At 40.4% G+C, this 20,181-nt stretch overlaps 1 protein-coding gene across 4 annotated transcripts in view; it reads right to left on the bottom strand.

The window, feature by feature from the left end:
- Nucleotides 1-20,181, bottom strand: part of ptprz1a (protein tyrosine phosphatase receptor type Z1a) — a 141,905-nt gene that overhangs the window by 44,866 nt on the left and 76,858 nt on the right. For 2 of the 4 annotated variants that reach the window (XM_033635022.2, XM_078168332.1), the window contains exons 9-12: nucleotides 12,621-12,805; nucleotides 11,877-12,003; nucleotides 7,674-7,714; nucleotides 4,684-7,024 (exon numbers count right to left, since the gene is read on the bottom strand). In XM_033635022.2, the coding sequence (XP_033490913.2) occupies nucleotides 4,684-7,024; nucleotides 7,674-7,714; nucleotides 11,877-12,003; nucleotides 12,621-12,805 (2,694 nt within the window). The remainder of the gene's footprint in view (nucleotides 1-4,683; nucleotides 7,025-7,673; nucleotides 7,715-11,876; nucleotides 12,004-12,620; nucleotides 12,806-20,181) is intronic. The other 2 variants (XM_078168333.1, XM_078168334.1) reach the window with 2 other exon arrangements.

Below are 20,181 nucleotides of genomic sequence, written 5' to 3'. Positions count from 1 at the left end.
TTCTAGGTATGCGCCATGGCGTCTTAATACACGCTTACTTTTAAATGATAATTTTGTTAACTTTGTCTCACAACAAATTGATTTCTTTGTGAGCCTAAATAAAACACCCGATGTGTCTGCCTCAGTACTATGGGAGGCCTTAAAGGCATACATCAGGGGGGAGATAATCTCCTACACAGCATATGAAAAGAAACTTAGAAAGGAGAAATTAACTAAGCTGACACAACGCATATCTGAACTTGACAGGTTGTACGCTACTTACAAAACTCCAGAGCTATATAAAGAGCACCTCTGTCTACAGGCAGAATTCGATGCTCTGACGACACAACGTACTACTGAACTTCTCCTACAAACAAGGTCCCAGTTCTACGAACACGGAGATAAGGCCAGCAAATTGTTAGCACACCAATTACGTCAGGCATCAACATCTCATCTTATCCCACAAATTCATACTAACTCGCGTAACACCACTGAACCCATGGAAATTAATAATGTGTTTAAGGAATTTTACATGTCTCTCTATTCATCTGATCAAGATGTCACTCCTGATTTTGACATTTTTTTTGAAAATTTGGACATTCCCTCGCTCGATCAATCAGCTGCGGAAGAGTTAGAGAGGCCAATCACTATTGCTGAACTTAATACGGCTGCATCATCTCTGCAAAATGGGAAAAGTCCTGGGCCAGATGGCTTTCCCTCCGAATTTTTAAGAAGTTTTGGCACAAGCTCGCCCCTTTATTATTAGATATGTTCAATGAATCATTTGAATCGGGCCGCCTTCCTCAAACTCTAAATCAAGCCTCCATTTCCCTTCTCCTAAAAAAAGGCAAGGACCCGTTAGCCTGCTCCTCTTATCGTCCAATAAGTTTATTGAATGTTGATTTTAAATTGTTATCCAAACTATTAGCACTACGCCTGGAATCCTTCCTTCCTTCTATCATTTCCTTGGACCAAACGGGGTTCATTCGAAATAGGCACTCTTTCTCTAACCTTAGACGTTTGTTCAATGTACTTTACAATGTCTCCTCTTCCAACGCCCACGAAGCCGTAATATTGTTAGACGCCGAAAATGCATTTGATAGAGTTGAGTGGGATTACCTCTTCTATGCCTTGGAGAAATTTGGTTTTAAGAATAATTTTATTTCATGGATTAAGTTGCTTTATTCGGCCCCTCAAGCTTCAGTCAGGACGAATAATATCCAATCAGAATATTTTCGCCTCTATCGCTCTACTAGACAGGGCTGCCCTTTGAGCCCCCTATCATTCGCGATCGCTATTGAACCTCTTTCGATAGCCCTTCGGTCTAACCCCATTATTACAGGCATATTTAGAAATGATACTCAGCTGAGAGTTTCCCTTTATGCAGACGACCTCCTTTTATATGTTTCCAACCTGCCTGTCTCAGTTCCCGCTGTTCTTGCGACCCTTGATTCATTTGGTCAAATATCTGGATACAAATTAAATTTAAACAAAAGTGAGATATTTCCCATTAACCCCGCTGCTGAGATGTATCCCCTGGAAAATTTCCCCTTAAAGTTGCCCATGATAGTTTTATATATCTTGGAGTCCATGTTACACACAAATTTGAAGACCTCTACAAAGCTAACTTTGCCCCCCTATTGACCCGAATACAGAAAGACTTTGAACGATGGTCTCTGCTTAATCTGTCTTTGATTGCACGTGTCAACTCTGTTAAATTGAATATACTCCCAAGGCTCTCCTACTTGTTCCAGTGCATACCACTCCTCCTCCCTCAGTCCTTTTTCCGTAAACTAGATAGCCTGATTTCAGAATTCATCTGGAATAAGAAAGTTCCTAGGCTGCGCAAACAATATTTGCAAAGACCGAAGTCACTGGGAGGGCTGGGTCTGCCTAATCTTAGGTTCTATTATTGGGCCACCAGTATCAGAATTCTTAAGTACTGGCTTCAATATGAGGCTTTTGATCCTCCCCCAGCATGGCTGGTTATGGAGGCAAGTTCAGCAAATCCAGTCTCCCTGAAAGCCTTAGTGCACTCCCCTATCCACTCCTCCTCTTTTCCCTACACCAAAAATGTTATTGTTAAGACCTCACTTAGGATCTGGGTCCAGTTTAAGCGCTACTTTGGCCTACAGACTTTCTCTATTTATGCACCACTAGCAGCTAACCATGCTTTTCCTCCTTCCCTCATAGACAGTGTTTTCTTAAGGTGGACAAATTTCGGTATTCATAACTTTAAAGACCTGTATATTAATAATGTCTTTGCTTCTTTTCAGCAACTTTCAGATAAATTCTCACTTCCTAAGCAACATTTCTTTAGATATTTACAAGTCCGCAGCTTTGTTCATGACACATTTCCTAGTTTTCCTAATTTGCCCTGTGACTCAGCTTTGGATAGTTTCCTGACACCAATCCCTACTCTTAAAGGCTCTATCTCATATGTCTATAATCAAATTAATCTTTTACATTCAGAGCCCCTAGGCTTAATAAAGTCACTCTGGGAGGAGGACCTGGGGGTCGCGATATCAGAGGAAGTCCGGACAGAGATCTTGAGACTGGTACATAAATCTTCTATTTGTGCAAGACACAGTCTTATTCAGTGCAAAGTTGTACACCGTACCTACTATACTAAGGCTCGACTGGCTAAGATTTATGATGGTGTAACTCCAACTTGTGATAGATGTCAGCAATCTCCTGCAAACTTAATACACACGCTTTGGAATTGTCCATCCCTATATAATTATTGGACTGAGATTTTTAATACCCTGTCAGAGGTAGTTGGGGAAAAAATAAAGCCAAATGCTCTGAGTGCACTATTTGGGGTTGCCCCCCCTTCCCTCACTAAGTCTAAAAAGGATGTACTTGCTTTTGCTACCCTGCTAGCCAGAAGATTAATTGTAATTAATTGGAAATCAACAATACCGCCCTGTCACGTCCGCTGGATTAGAGACACCCTTTATTTTCTTAAGCTGGAGAAAATCAGGGTCTTCAGTCTTTAACTGGCTGCTCTAGTAAATTTGGGAAATTATGGGGCCCATTCCTTCAATTCGTTAAGAAGACAGATCTTCCACTCACCCCTGACTGACACGACTGAAGCTGCTTAGAGAGACTTGTAGATATTATGTTTCGGTTGTGATGAGGGTTATATGCCGCTACTCTGACTTGGGATGTCTATTGCTATCTCTATTGCAGTTTACTGTTACCTGACTGATGTGCCTGTGTTCCTCTTATCTCTTTTATTTATTTATTCATTTTTATTTTTTTTATTTACTTTTTATCCTTTTATTTTTTGTAATTGTCTATTTCTGTCCTAGTCCTACTTTTTAATTAATCTATTTAATTATTTTTATTGTGGTTGTTCTAAGTTTTATATAAATTGTTCGGATATGCAGCGATACTTCAGTGACCACTTTCTTTTTCTGTTGTTTTTCTTAAAAGGAAAAAATGTATACTTAACTCTTTGTAAATGTCTTAATACAATTATATACATCTGCAAAACCCAATAAAAAAAGTTGAAAAAAAACCAAAAAAAAACCAAACAAACAAAAAAACACCTAAAAGCGACACATTCTCACTCTGACGTCGTCACAAATTGACGTTTGGTCATGGACTTTACACATCCAGATACGATGTGCAAGGTACCCTGGGTGTGTTGGTTGTTGACGTTCTGGGACGCCGTATCAAGTTCTGCATTGTATGCATTGTCTTCTTTCAAGATACACTTCCGTTTTCACAGGAAATTTATGTCCGTACAACACCGCAAATTGACGTTTTTCTTTTCCTTCAACAAAAGAACGGGGGTGAAGCCAAACACCGTTCATCTGCACACACTGTGATGCCACACAGCTGGTTCAGTATCAGCAAAGTTTCCCTTTATATTCATTGTGTTGTGTGGCGATCAGCAGTGATGTTGTGGTTCACTTTTACACTGTGGTCTGTAGCCTATAGTTCGGCTTTAGCTTCTAACTATCTTTGTCTTTTTAACCTGTTGTTGCTGCTGAGTCAGTTTGACATCCTGGATATATCCTTCAAACACAGACTGTAGACCCCTCTGTCTGCTTCTCTTTGACATCACTGTTTCATTTTTCCAAAAAGGGAGTGCAGTTAGTTACAGTGTGGGCTCCATGCTTTCTCTGACAGCTTGTCGGATCATCACAAAGGGGCGGGGCTTAGAGAAAGGTCAATTTGCCAACAAATAAAAAAGCAGATTGATCATTTACTTGTAAATAGAATCACTAAATACAATCCAGACATGGTAACTTTTGCTTCTTATTACCACTTGTGTGTTTTGTTGGGATTAAGGTAGTGTAATGATGTTGCACTGAGCTCTGTGTCAAACAGTGTCCCTTCCTGACCTCTCACCAAATGCATGCTGGAATAGGCTCCAATGCTTCAAAGCCCTGAACAGAATAAGTGGTTGAGAAAATGGATGAATGACTGACACTAACATGAATGCATTTCAAATGATGATGGAGACGGTGATGGTACGCTCATCGAAGTTATTGGATCCTGTTTAGTGATATTTTACCTCGCATGCATGAATTTTCTCACTTTCACAGACAAAAATGAAAATAAAATGAAATGCAGATTTGTTGTTGATAGATGGTGGATTAGTCATCTGTTTGATGTCCAGGACTCTTCCTGATCTCTTGGCACTGTGCAGGTGTAATGCAGTTTTTTCCCCAATTCGGACGGCTTTTTTACCTGCGACTGGCTCCTCTTCCTCCGACTCTCTTTCTGTGCGCTCGGAGATACTGAAGTCAGAGGACGTCTCGTTGTCATACAGGCTTTCACCCTGCCCTGAGCCGCTCTCCTCCTCCCCACCCAGCGACCAGGGTGAAGCCGAGGTTACCGTAGGAATGGTTGGCGTCGCTGTGCTTCCAACCTCCGAGGTCATGGCACTGCCGCTCTCGCTTTCAAAATAGAATGCTGAGGAGCGTTCGTCCAAATCATCCGGGGACTGGCCAGACTCAGAAGTCGTAGACGGGGGGACGACATTAGTGACTTTGGTTGAGTAAGGGAACGCGCTCTCTCCTGAGGCTGAGTTTTGAACCCTGTCCCACTCCTGATCTACGCCCTCCTGGGAGTCAGGGAACAGGGCCGAGCCGGAGGCACTGCTGCTAGTGTCTAACGCATGTCCTTCTGGGGTGGGGGTGAAAGGGGAGGCTGTGGGTGAGTTAGGGAGGACAGAGGTTTGGAGGGTGGAGGTCCTGTCTGATGCTGAGAACCAGGGATCCATGACGGCAGACGCCGTGGCTGCAACAGAAACGGGCAGGTCACTATGGGTGACTTGGAGAAGGTAGGAGTGTAAAGAGGACGATGAGGGAGAAATAGCACTATAGGAGAGCAGAGGCTGGTCTGAGGACAGACCATCAGAACCCGCCACAGACAGAGAGCGTAGAAGATCGTCTACACCGACACCAGAGGCTGAAAGGGAGCCCACACTAGAGTAAAGCTCTAAGCTAGCAGAGTCCCAGGCTGAGGACGGCAGGGGTACATGAGGAGAGGCATGCAGCCAGGACGAGGACGCCGACGGCTCCAGAGAACAGCCGCACATGGGGTCCATGTCACTAGCTAACGGAAACCCATCACCGCTGACTTCAGGGAGAAAAGACTCTATTGTGCTCCCCGTGGCGTACCTTGCGTCCTCAAACCCAACTGAGAAAGGACGGGATAAGCCCGGAGTTGTGCCAGAGAGGGTGAAGTCACTAGAGAGGAGAACTGAAGGCTGAAGTGTGGGGCTTAGAGACAGAGAGACTGCTGAGAGTGACGGATCCCAGGAGGATTCGGAAGGCTCGGCGGCGACGGTGGTGCTAGATGGATCTGGCACCGTTTGGAGAGGAGGGGTATCGGTAAACACTGAGGGGACACCTGAGGAGACCGACGAAGATGAAGACCCAGATAACAAATCACCATCGCTATCATCGAACCCAACACTGGGGAACACGGGGTCAGTCTCCCAACCAGACAGGGGGTGTGAAGGGTGGGGGAGGTGGGGCAGGGTGGAGGCAGAGAGTGTGGGGGTTGAAGGAGAAGCCAGGTCTTTGCTAGACAGCGGAGTGCTAGCGGCATGCTCAGAGTCCGATGCGTAGGCAGACAACACAGGCCAAGACGAGGAGGGAGGGTCATGCAGGCAGGTGGAGGGGTCCGCAGTGTCACACAGAGGGGAGGAGGAGGAAGAAGAGGAGGTGGAGGGGAGGACAGAGGGACGCTCACCGTTAGACAGCGGCTGTGTGGTCTGCAAGAGAACGCCACTCAACCGGACAGAGGTCGTGGTAGACGAAAAACGAGGCATGCTGGGAGTTGTGGGCCTACGCTCAACAGCTTCACCCAAGGAGGAAGGTTGGGTGGTTGAAGTTTGGATCTCTGGAAGACCTCCAGGTGCGGCAGACACACCTCCATCTGTGGTGTCTTTGTTTAAGGGTCGCCCCAGGCCTTGGTCAACCTCAGCCTGGATGAAGGATGAGGATGTTGTTGTGCTGCTCATGTCGCTGGTGCCAGACCTCAGTGTGGTCGTGGTGGGGCTGTACGAAGAAATACTTTTACCACCTTTTGTCTCTGCGTTGTTGGATGTAGGAGCAGTGGTACTGACACCACCTTTTGTTTTGTCAAAGTTATCCTCTGAGTCTGGACTGATTCCTCCAGGAGCACCATCTGTCTTTGCATTGGAGTACACAGGAGTACTGGAAGTGGAAATAAAGCCTTCATTGGTGGTGGTTGTGGAGTAAAAGGGAGCATTGCCACTGAAGTCAGCATCTCCTCTGGTTTTTGGTTGCAGGGTGACCTCTGGTGGACGTGTGGAGGAACTGCGGTGTACTGTCTCTTCAGAATGACTCTGGACTTGACCAGTCTGGGTGGATCTGACCAGAGGAACTGGATCAGTTGTGGTCAAACCTGATTCTTCTGTTGTGGTTTTGATGCCAGGTAGACGTAAAAGAGGTGATGCAGGAGTCGTGGTCTTCGGGGAGTTTGTGGGCATCCAGGCCAGATCATAATCCTCAGTTTGGACTGGTTCATTCCAGGACAGATCGGGATCATAGTTGTCCTGTGGGTGAGAAAGAGGTCAATGGACAGTTGTAAATAACAGTGATAGTTCTGAAGAAACAGTTATTACGTTTACATGCACAAAATATTACAGTTTCTGCCCTTATTCTGAGAAAGACAATATTCCTACTATGCTGTTTACATGACCAATAAGAATGAATATTCCATTAATACTGTTGTTTACATGCAGCTGTGCATTCTCGGATTAACATGCCCTCACACACTTGTTTCCAATCTGGGTGTCCCGATCCCCACCAGGGTTTGCCAAAGATTTAATGTGGGTTCAGAGGCCTTCTTGATTTAAACTTTGAAATTATATATACAGCAAGCCTCCGTCTCACTATTTCATTCATTTGTGTGAAGAAAACCAAATGAAATTGTCATTTTTAAAGTTCAGATTATTATTCAAGATATACATTTTACAAAAGGGCACAGAGAAGACCTGAACACATCTATATTCACACAGCCTTCACTCTGCTAATCAGTCTCGTCCTGCATTCGACGAGTACGCAGTTCAAACAACCAAACAACCGATGGATCCATGTTTTCATGTTGAATATTGTCTTTTTTGAAATAAGGTTAGAAACCAGAATATTTTGTGCATGTAAACAATCAACGACATGCAGTGTTGGAAGAATAAGTTTCCTCACCTCGTCATCAAATTCATCAGAATCTGGATCCAGTGTATTTTCTGGAAAAAGGCACAGTTTGGATCATTAGTTACACAAATATGTCAAAACAAGAACTAAAACAACTCTTTGAAAATATCAGTCTCATGGAATACAGAATTTAACTCGACCCTACTTTGATTTTTAAATTTCTCTGAGTTGTTTTTATGTTGGTGTTAATTTCCTGAGGTTAAAAATGTGCGTAAACCAAGAAGCAGAGACGTGACAAAGGGTAAAACAATTTGAAAACAGTGTGATGAGAACATCACAGAGAGGAAAAGGCAAACCCCTGGAACGCTGTGTTTCTGGATGTTTCAGAAAAATGAAAAGACAAAGTTCCTGTTCAGTTACGTTTACTGTAAACCTAAAACACTGCATAATCTCCATAATAAAATCTGAAAGTGAATGTGCTCTTGGTGGATGTAAATGTGTGAAATGACAGCAGGAGACAAAGAGGGAAAGGTTGCAGATGTCACTTCAAGCAGTATGTTGGCTCCATGATAAACACAAAATCACATGATGACAAACGCTTGCATGCAACACAGCAGACATATTCGCACTTTCATGCATGGATTCCCCCAAAGACACAAGCAAACACGGAAAACCTTTAACAAAAAGCATTTGCAATTAATCATTTTTCTTTCTGTTTCATCCTTCCTGTAAAACAAGACGAGCCAAGAAAAGTAATTTGAACTCTCAGCTACTTTCCTCTGATTGTCTGAACTTTTTGATATTCAAACTCCACCCGTCTGTCACCTGAGAGGGATAAAACAAACTCACAAAAAGAGTTATTTGCAAATGCCACTGAGCTCAGACGCACAGCACACAGCGGGCATGTCAGGGGGCAGGTGGTGGTGTGGCTCTTACCTGTCTGAGGCTAAGTCACACATCATGGAGACCAGATCAAACTGGTTTGTGAAGCATGAGGTGAGGTTTTACAAGTTTAATGAACTGGGTTTGAAGGAGATGACTCGGGTTTGGCACAAAGGGATGTAAGTGGCTAAAACCAACTTTAAGTTATCAATGGAAAACTCTTGTTGAGGTATATTTGATTAATTAAATCAAAATAAAAGAAAAAACATTTAATTTGATTAGTTGATCAACAGAAGGTTAATTAATTGTTTTAGTCAACTGTCAAATAAAAACAACAAACATCTATAGCTTCAAAATGTTAGAGCTTCAATAATCTGCATGCTCTCCTTTAAAAATTATGCCACTAAAACCTTTTAAAATTAAATGATTTGAAATGAGTTTGAAATATTGTAATCAATTTTTTGGCCCTTGTAAATAGTGACAGTTATTTTAATTCACTTTAAGCACTGACATTTCATAGTTGAAAAAAAAGGCTTGATAAAGTAACTGATAAAAACAATCTAAGTGGCGCTCTGAAATTGATTTGATGTTATGTGAGGTCACAGTGACCTTGACCTTTGACCACCAAATTGTTATCAGTTCATTCTTGAGTCCAAGTGGATGTTTGTGCCAAATTTGATGAAATTCCCTTTAGGCCTTCTTAAGATATCGTGTTCGCGTGAATGAAACAGATGCAAGGTCACACTGACCTTGACATTTGACCATCAAACTCTTATCAGTTCATTGCTGAGTCCAAGAAGATATTTGTGCCAAATTTGAAGACATTCCCTAAAGGTGTTTTCGAGATACGCCATTCACAAGAATGCAGAGGACGAGGTCACACTGACCTTGATGTTTGGCGTTTGATCACCAACTTCTAATCATTTTATCCTTGACTCAAAGTGGACATTTGTGCCAAAATTGAAGAAATTTCTTTGAGTTGTTTTTAAGATATTTTGTTAACAAGAATGAGACGGATTAGGTCACAGTGACCTTTGACCACCAAAAATGTAATCAGTTCAATGTTAAGTTCAAGTGGACATTTGTGCCAAAATTAAGAAAATTCCCTCAAGACATAGATGGATGGCTATCGTGAAAATAATAAATTTAAAATATAAATATTGGCACTGTACATGGTATAGCTAACCATTTCAATATAAATATAATAGTATAATAAAATATATATATATATATTTTGTTAATTAATATTATTTATAAAATTAAAGTTACACCTCTTTGGGCTCATTATTCAAACTACATCTGAAAATAATGTATTCAACACTTATTAACTTAGAAGTAATATTCAAATTAGACTGAGTCATATTCAAATACAGTAATAAATAACTTCATGCTAGCCTCTGAAGAATTATACTAATTGAAATAAGTAACCTAAAGGAATAGTAGATATTAATTGCAATTTATGATTTATCATGATTAATGATGCAAACAATTTCAAGAAATTATGTTATATAAAAAATTTATGTTGTACATGAATTACTTTATCGATAAATGTCCAAAGATAATTACCAGAACCCGATGTGATGTCTTAAAATTGATTAAATGTCTAACAAGCAAATGTGAGGTGTTTTTTACATTTGAATATTTAATAATCAATCAACAATATCACAGATTTAATTTTCTGTTGATCAACTAATGGTTTAATCTTCTAATAATTACAGCTGTAGACATAGCTAGCATTAGTGTTAAGCTAGCCGAAATGTAGCACTACGCTAACGTGATAATCTGCTCAAAATAGCAAAAGCGTTTGTATTAGTTACTATCATGCAATGTTTCACTTGTCATTTCACAAAAGGACTTTCATGGAAACAGTTGTGACATTTAAAGGTGCAGCTAAAATGGGACTGTAACGTTAGCTTAGCCAACATGGTGCAGACAATGGTGACACAAAAAGATTTGGTGATGTAAACCTACTAGATGTTGCAGAATATCACCCACTCATGCAAGCTGACACTGAAATAGGATGCAATGGCTTTTTTCTTTGTCACAAGACATATTAGTTTATTTAATATAAAGTTCAGTTGAAATACAAAGTTACTATGATTATAATTTCAGTCCATGTTACACACATGCAAACATTTCTCTTACTGTGAGAGGCAGATGGAGCGAATGCCACACAGTGACAACAAAACAAAGATGGCGACTTTGGAAATGACCCCAAACCAAGCATGTTCATCTTAGAGATATAGAAATATATAGAGAAAGCACATCTGAAGAGTACACACAGAGAAACATGTACAACTGTTAAACACGTAGAAAAAGACGAGTCAAACAACAGCACTGCGTGTGTGCGATTAAATCCCAACAAAACACAGAATATATACCCCAGAGTGAAGGGCAAGGAGGGTGAGTGAGATAAAGAGGATGAAAACTAAAATATATATATTGGTTGTTTCATTCAGGGTTCAGAGGGAGGAAGAGTGGGAGGATGGAAATGTTTCTAAAAAAAAAAGAAGAAATGTGGCCAGTAAAGAAAAAGTCAGAAGTTTACTGCACCACTAACACAAACCCATATCAGAAATATCTCCTGTAAGTTTAACCAGTAGATTTGTTCCCTCATGATTCAATAATTTAGGGTCTGTTTTTCACTTTTGATATTAGCAATGCTAGCGGCCTCCGCATGATTCCAGTCTTTGGCTTACAGGTTGTCAGTCAAGGTGTAAATTTAAAAACTTTTAGTTATCTGGCATTTCTGTTGTTTAATATGAAGGCCCATTTCTGACAGTAAAATTAAAAAAGTTCAGCAAGAAATGAGTAAAAATACTCAGTAAATCAAAATTTATAACTGCGGTAAATAACTAAGTCAAAATTCTGACTTAACAACACAAAAATATAACATTCAGTGTCTTTCTTTAAAACATAGTGGATGGTAAGCCATAAGTATGAGATAAAAAGACCAAATGTTCACAAAGTTTTGAAAAATTCTTAATATACTTGTAATAGATTTTTTTTTTAGATATCAAATTAAATAGCAAGTCATATTAAACTGTCAAAATTTTGACTAATAATTTTTAAAAGATTTAAAAACTTGACTCAAAACTTTGTATCTTATGAACCTGACTTACTATTTCTGAAGTTTGACTCAGTATTTCATTAATTTGACTAAATATTAATCTTCTTTTTTTCCTGTCAGGAATGGGTTTCCATAGATTTTAGTCGTCCTCTTTAATCTTTTTTAAGTCTTAATGTTGCGATTTAAGAAGCCAGAGAACTAGTTTTCAGTTCTTCAACGTAAAAAAAAGCAGTGTAATAAGAAATATCTGTACAGTTCATCTGCCGAACTCTACGCTCAGTCTTGGGCACGGTCGCTCTTACCGGGGTCATCGATGGGCATGTCGACCGGCAGCTGGTCGCTCACACGTCCGTACAGACCATTGGTGCAGACTGCCACCACCTGGACCATGTAGCTGGTGTTGGCTAACAGGTCATCGAGTATCGCCCCCTGGTGGAAGGAGAATGAATGACACCCACTTTGAAGAACCACTGACCCAATGACACCATCAACTTCAGGCAGATTTTTTCTAGAGTTGGTTGGAGCTAACTTCTACAAGCATCAACTTGTAAGGACTTGAAATTTGTGAGATCAGTGAGAGGCGAGGCCAGGCTCTGACCATAAACTAGAATAACTGACAGCTTACAAGCAGCACAACATGAGGAGCTGTTGATGTGATCACGATGCATGGTAATCAATAAAAAACTGTACAAAATCCAGAGAAGGAAACATCCCTTCATGCATGGAGCTCATAATCTGGATATAGAAATTTGGTCGAAGCTCTGTCCTTTAACAAAGTGGCAGATGGTTTTGCACAGAAACTAGTGAGACAAAAATATCTGGTCTAAAGAAAGCTCAGTGTGTTACTGAGCATCTGTGGTTGAAACTTTTGTCGGGCTTTACGATCAATGCTTAACACGCCTTTAGATTTTCAGTGAATAACTTCATTACAGCTGCTAACTAAGGCCTCACAAAGCTGGCAGACCGGTGGCTTTGAATGGAGACATTATCACAAACTTTGAGGAGATCATTTTTGATATTATGAGCTTGTGGACTCTTCCTCTCACCACATCCTGGTCCCCGTCAGTCAGGTATATAGAAGCAGCAGTGTCTTCTGCATCGGCCTTTCGGTAGCTGACAGAGTATTTTTCTATGCTGGCGTCATACACCGCCCGGGGCCGCTCCCACGTCACCAGCAGGCTGCTCAGGTTGTAGGGCAACGCCTGGATGTTTTCCGGCTCCGAACTGCAAACTGACAGAGGGAGACAGGCGAAAACAAATAAATTAATTTAAAAAAGGTAATAAAAAATATAATCCTTTAAATTCCAAATTTTTGTGCTGATCAATTTTACTCCCACTGCCATGAGTACCTGCTCACTAGGGCTGCAATGGCATGACATTTTCATAGTAGAATGAGATATCGTTCATGATTGAAAATGAAACCTTTGACCATCGAATTCTAATCAGTTCATCACTGAGTGGACATTTGTGCCAAAACTGAAGAAACTCCCTTAAGGTGTCCTTGACATACAGTGTTCATGAGGATGCAACGGACACGATCACAGTGACCTTGATGTTTGACCTTTGATCACCAAGTTCTGATCAGTTCATCCTTGACTCAAAGTGGATGTTTGTGCCAAAACTGAAGAAATGTGGATGTTTTCCAACACTGAACTGCACACTGACAGAGGGAGACAGACAAGAACAAACTTAAAAAAAGCTTATAAAAAATAATCCTTTAAATTCCAAATTTTTGCGCTGACCAATTTCACTCCCAGAGTCACGAGTACCTGCTGAGGTAAGGCTGACTAAGGTTACAACGGTACGAAATTTTCACAGTATGATATGATTACGATATGCTATGATATGATACGAAATCAATCAATCAATCAATCAATCAATCAACTTTATTTATAAAGCCCAATATCACAAATCACAATTTGCCTCACAGGGCTTTACAGCATACGACATCCCTCTGTCCTTATGACCCTCACAGCTGATCAGGAAAAACTCCCCAAAAAAACCCTTTAACGGGGAAAAACGGTAGAAACCTCAGGAAGAGCAACTGAGGAGGGATCCCTCTTCCAGGACGGACAGACGTGCAACAGATGTCGTACAGAACAGATCAGCATAATAAATTAACAGTAATCCATATGACACATTGAGACAGAGAGAGAGAGAGAGAGAGAGAGAGAGAGAGAGAGAGAGAGATGCAGGTAATGACAGTAGCTTACAACAACATTAATGAAAGTAATAATATTATAGTTATAGTTCTGGCTACTGTGGTACAATATGTTTAAAGTATGTATTAATATCTGGCAGTATACATGTGTGACAATAGTCATATGTGTATAATAACAGTAGAAGTATGACTAATGACTAATGATGGCAGCAGCAGCAGGAGGCATCTGGCAGGACCACGGCAGCAGCACAACCACACACGTCACGCTGTCCAGGCACCGCTGTGATATGAGTTAATCTGAGAGACAGTGGAGCACAAAGGCTCCGGAGAAGAAGCCGAGTTAGTGACATGCAGAATGGCCGAGTTAGCAAGATGCAGTAATAGAATACGAGAGAGAGAGAGAGAGAGAGAGAGAGAGAGAAAGAGAGAGAGAGAGAAAGAGAGAGAGAGACAGAGAGAGAGAGAGAGAGAGAGAGAGAGAAGGTGCCCGGTGTATTATAGGGGGTCCTCCGGCAGACTAGGCCTAAGTCAGCCTAACTAGGGGCTGGTACAGGGCAAGCCTGAGCCAGCCCTAACTATAAGCTTTATCAAAGAGGAAAGTCTTAAGTCTAGTCTTAAATGTGGAGACGGTGTCTGCCTCCCGGACCATAACAGGAAGATGATTCCACAGGAGAGGAGCCTGATAGCTGAAGGCTCTGGCTCCTGATCTGCTTTTGGAGACTTTAGGGACCACGAGTAACCCTGCGTTCTCAGAGCGCAGTGTTCTGGTGGGATAATATGGCACTATGAGCTCACTAAGATATGACGGAGCTTGACCATTTAGAGCTTTATAAGTTAACAGTAGGATTTTAAATTCAATTCTGGATTTTACAGGGAGCCAGTGCAGAGAAGCTAAAACAGGAGAAATATGATCTCGTTTCTTAGTTCCTGTTAGTACACGTGCTGCTGCATTCTGAATTAGCTGGAGAGTTTTTAAGGACTTACTAGAGCTACCTGATAATAGAGAGTTACAGTAATCCAGCCTTGAGGTAACAAAAGCGTGGACCAATTTTTCTGCATCTTTTCGGGTCAGGATAGGCCTAATTTTCACAATATTATGCAGATGAAAAAATGCAGTCTGTGAGGTTTGTTTTAAATGAGAATTAAAAGGCAAATCTTAATCAAATATTACTCCGAGGTTTCTTACAGTAGTGCTAGAGGCCAGAGCAATGCCATCTAGAGAAACTATGTCATCAGATAAAGAGTCTTTGAGTTGTTTGGGGCCAAGAACAATAACTTCAGTTTTGTCTGAATTTAACATCAGGAAATTGGAGCTCATCCAAGTTTTTATGTCTTTAAGGCAGTTATGGAGTTTAGTTAATTGATTACTTTCTTCTGGCTTCATCGATAAATACAACTGAGTATCATCCGCATAACAATGGAAATTTATAGAGTGATTTCTAATGATGTTACCTAAAGGAAGCATATATAGAGTGAATAGGATTGGTCCGAGCACAGAACCTTGCGGAACTCCAAAACAAACTTTGGTACGTAAGGATGATTCATTATGAACGTCAACAAACTGAAAACGATCAGATAAATAAGATTTAAACCAGCTTAGTGCTGAACCTTTTAGGCCAATTAAGTGATCCAGTCTCTGCAGTAGAATTTGATGGTCAATTGTGTCAAACGCCGCACTAAGATCTAATAAAACAAGAACAGAGACGAGTCCTGTGTCTGAAGCAATCAGAAGGTCATTTGTAATTTTAACTAGTGCTGTCTCAGTGCTATGATGCACTCTAAATCCTGACTGAAATTCCTCAAATAAATTATTATCATGGAGAAAATCACACAGCTGGTCTGCGACTACTTTCTCAAGGATCTTTGACATAAAGAGAAGATTAGATATTGGTCTATAGTTGGCTAACACCTCTGGATCCAGGGTGGGCTTTTTTAGTAGAGGTTTAATTACAGCTACCTTAAAAGACTGTGGTACATAGCCTGTTAATAAGGATATATTGATCATATCTAATATATGAGTGTTAACTAAAGGAAAGACCTCCTTAAGTAGCCTAGTTGGGATGGGGTCTAAGAGACACGTTGATGATTTAGATGAAGAAATCACTGCGGTCAATTCTTGAAGAGAAATTGGGGAGAAGCAATCTAAATATATATTAGGTCTTACAGCTGTGTTTGAGGTTAGATAGGTACTATCTGAGGACAGGAGGTCATGAATTTTGCCTCTAATAGTTAGAATTTTGTCATTAAAAAAGCTCATAAAATCATTACTGCTAAGGGCTAAAGGAATACAAGGCTCAATAGAGCTTTGACTCTCAGTCAGCCTGGCTACAGTGCTGAAAAGAAACCTGGGGTTGTTCTTGTTTTCTTCTATTAATGCTGAGTAATTGTTTGCTCTGGCATTGCGGAGGCCCCTCTTATAAGTTTTGAGACTGTCTGTCCAGATTAAACGAGATTCTTCCAGTTTGGTCAATCGCCAATTCCTTTCAAATTTTCGCGATATTTGAAACAATATGGTATGATACGATAAAATACAATATGATACTGTACGGTACGATTCGGTAAGATACAATACAATATGATAACCTTTATTGTCGCTGCAGGGAAATTTGTCTCAGGAGCTGCACAAGTATTGCTGCCTTGTAATAATAGTCCGAAGAAATTAAAAGCATACACCATAAACACATTAGAACACATACTACACAACAGTATTACACATCAGCCATTCATGTTTTGCACATAACACCAGCACACGACAGAGCACCATCAGCAAAACACAACCCCTAAAGCATCAAGCAACATTATTTAAGGTCTTAACTGAGGGTGGCAGAAATAAATTTTACAGCAATTATCTTGGCTTCATAGAAACATGGTGTTATAGACTTATCATTATTATTATTATCAGTCACAATGACCCTGAAAGGAACAAAAACTGAAGGTGTTTTTTGGGGGGTTGAAAAAATGTTTTATTAGTTAAATTAAAACTTGACACCATTTCTTTTTAATAGAGGTATAAAATTGAAATAACTAAAATAAAGGTTTGATTCTCCATCCAGTTGCTTTTTTCCCCACCGTAGATAAGCAAATGTACACACTATGGTAACTGTTAATTTTCATACTATGTTACACCTTGAAACCAACATACTGCTGAATCCCTGCTGACACAGTTAAAGTTTTACCCAAAAAACCTGGGTAGGAAAGTGATCCATTATTCTACTTTGGATTCATCTCCCTCCTTAAATATATATACCATCTCAATGGGGTGTAATCTTCACAGACTTTTCACAATTCTGCAAAAGTAAATAGATATTCTTTTCATTAGAAATGAGTCTGTACTGATTGAAATAACAACAACAACAACAATAATATTAACAATAATAATAATAATAATAATAATAATAATGATGATGTTTTACGTGGTTGAACCAGGAATAAAAACATGTGAGGACTGCAATGAAATAAAATCAGATTCATTTTAAAAGATACATTTTGAGAGTGATTCTGCCAGCCTCATATCTTTCAAGGAATTATATATAAAATCTATATTGATCAATAAAACCATATAACAGAAGTCCGATGATGTTGATGGGGTTCTTGATGTTGTTCCTTCCTGTGTTTTTAAGAGTGTCCTTCACACAGTGATTCTGGGTCAGAGTTGAGATTAGAGGAGCAGATGACAGACACTCTGAGGTCTGGATTAACCCAGATTAAAAATGGCTGAGGGAGGATGATAATAGACAAACAATGACACATTTCCTCCTCTAATGGCTCGGAGCTGAACCTCTGCTCTCACTGACCTCTGACCTTTGTCCTCTCTGAGGGATCAAAGTGAAAATGTCACGCCTGTGTGTGTGTCAGAGCTGCTGTAGAGCCGATAAAATCTGACGTGTACACATGTGATAAACTGTATTTTACTACAAATCAGATACGTATGGTCCCCACCCAGGAAAATACAGGGACAAACACTGTGAGCAGGACATCTGAGGCTGTCCAGTTTAACCACCAGAGGGCAGAGTGAGCCAGGAGAACATGTGTGAACGTGACATGAGGATCTATTCACCTGTTGATCTGTTCACTGTGGTAAAGTACCAACGTTACCAGGGCCGTAGCCATCATTTCAGAAGTGAGGGGGACAAATTGTTCAGAGGTCTATGGAGTGATTTATCATCCTCTCGCATTCAGTTGCACCACTCCTTAGCGGCTACAGAGCCACATAACACAGCCACAGTACAGCACCAGGGACCGACTTTAGCTCTTTAAAATGATATACTATCAAATTGTAAAGTTTTAGCTGCCAAACTCTGGTTGTGTTGACACAGAATGACCCTCGAGCATCTACAGGGTAAGTAGCCAGATAACTAAGTGCCAAATGACAACACTGAACATGAAAAGTTCAGTAAAACACTTTTCCTGTTAGCAAGTTATTAGCACACAAAATGGAATAGAAGTGACAAGGTAACAGGGTAATAAGCCACATAAATAAACATTTATTTAATGTGTATGTGCCTGGCTGGTGGTAACAGCTGTAAAATGTGCAGGGGACGGAGGGCACAGATACGGTAAGTGCGGGGGACATGTCCCACGCGTACCCGCGACTGCTACACCCATGAATGTTACGTCTCTAACACCTGTGTGACACTCTGATTATGGGCCGTTCAACAGCACTGATGAGTACCCATAATGAAATATCACCATAACGTTAAATTAAAATGAAAATCTGACAGAAAAACTGGAGTTTATCCTCAAAAACAGACTCGAATGTAAAAAGTCCATGAGAAGTAGTCAAACTATAGTCTGCACAGAGAGTGTGTCAGTGGTTTCGTTTTTAACCTCTCTAACTCCGCCAGGACACTGACGTCCTCGCTCCCCCCCTCCTCTGTTAAATGGTATCTCCCAGGCGCACTACGTCATCAACCCACGTGATGTTTGGTATTGCCGGATTCAGGAAGCTCTCGACTTTTCAAAAATAACATTGTTTTTCTTTTATTTATTATGTATTTCGCACCAGAGCAGCCTAAACACACAAAGTCCAAAATCATGATGAGTGGTGACAAGTCATGTCATGCTGTTTTTCGACGGGAAAAGTTAAAGGACTTAGCTGTTTTATAAAAGGTAAGAGTCTCACTTCTACCACTATTTTTGGCTGAGATATACCGTCTAGAAAGTGGGATCATAACTTTCACGTTTCATATGGCTTTATTTGGTGATATTTTATGGTGTTTCTGTGTCATAAACAACATCAGCTATCATAATCACACCTGATTTCAATAAGGTACAATGTTTGAAGCTGGCTGAGTGTTGTTTGATCACTGATAGGACTGTTTTGAAGCTGAGTGACCGCCTTGTCATTTGGAGCTCCGCCTGGATCTTTTCATGGTAAAAACACTGTAGAATGGTCATACTTTGAGCAGTCTTCTTCAAATTTGAAACAAGTGTTCATTGATAGTGTGCCTACAGCCCCACAGTGTCATTTACCTGCTCAGATGAAGCCACAGACAGTTATTCATCCTGAAACACATTTTTTATTTTATTTTAGGTAAAATCTTCAACTTATAACTGACTTCAGAGGCCCATTACTCTGTCTCTGTATCACCTAGAGTGTTTCTGACACTTTCACAAGAAACTCCAGGGAGTTTTCTTTCTGGCAAGACCTCATGCATGCATGTAGTCAGAGCGGTTCAGAAGCTACAGTCATTTTAATTTGGGTATGTCATTTTAGGCGTTTTTGCTCCAAAATGGGGGTGGAGTGCAAGAGTTAATCTATGCTGTGAACGGTGATGCTAAAAGAGAACTGCTGGCTATGTAACAAACTCAGTGCTCTGTACTGCTTCCTGTGCCTGTCAAAATAAAACAGAGATGGTGGTTCCCACGAGGATAAGCCAGTTTTTCAACTTCTTGTTTCCATGTTGGATTGTTTTATACAAATGTAGAGGTCATTTTGATCCTCCATAATACGGAGTAATAAAATGTTCCTTATGCAGTATGTATTCACATTAAATCTAACAACTCATCGCTGCAATATTCTGTGGCATTATTCAGCTGTGCAATATTTCAGTACACAACTTTATTCTCACTAACACCTCTTAAATGTTTATATTTATTCAACATACAATTCACATAGCTGTATATATGTCTTATGTTTACTCTCATTCTATTCTTATTTTATTGTATTGATGTAGTCTGAGGTGGAAATCAATAACTGAGGTATTTGACGACTTTGGAATCAGAGCAGGTTGGATTTAAATCTCCGATAAACTGGATTTAGCTTACGCGACACCGGCTGCTTATGTGGCATGTGGCTGTATTTAAAAAGTTTTTTTTTTTTTCCAAAATATGTTTTAAATCTCATAGGAGTGAAAGCTGTTTGATTGCCTTGAGTACTGTGGGAGTGGCTGTTTTTTTTTGTTTGTTTTTTACAAGATTAAAATATTCAGACAGGTGCAAAATTG

This window comes from Epinephelus lanceolatus, chromosome 5 (assembly GCF_041903045.1).
Source record: "Epinephelus lanceolatus isolate andai-2023 chromosome 5, ASM4190304v1, whole genome shotgun sequence".
In the NCBI taxonomy this organism is placed as follows: domain Eukaryota; kingdom Metazoa; phylum Chordata; class Actinopteri; order Perciformes; family Serranidae; genus Epinephelus; species Epinephelus lanceolatus.
The sequence above is the reverse complement of the archived record's forward strand: the minus strand, read 5'-3'. Positions and strand labels throughout refer to the sequence as shown.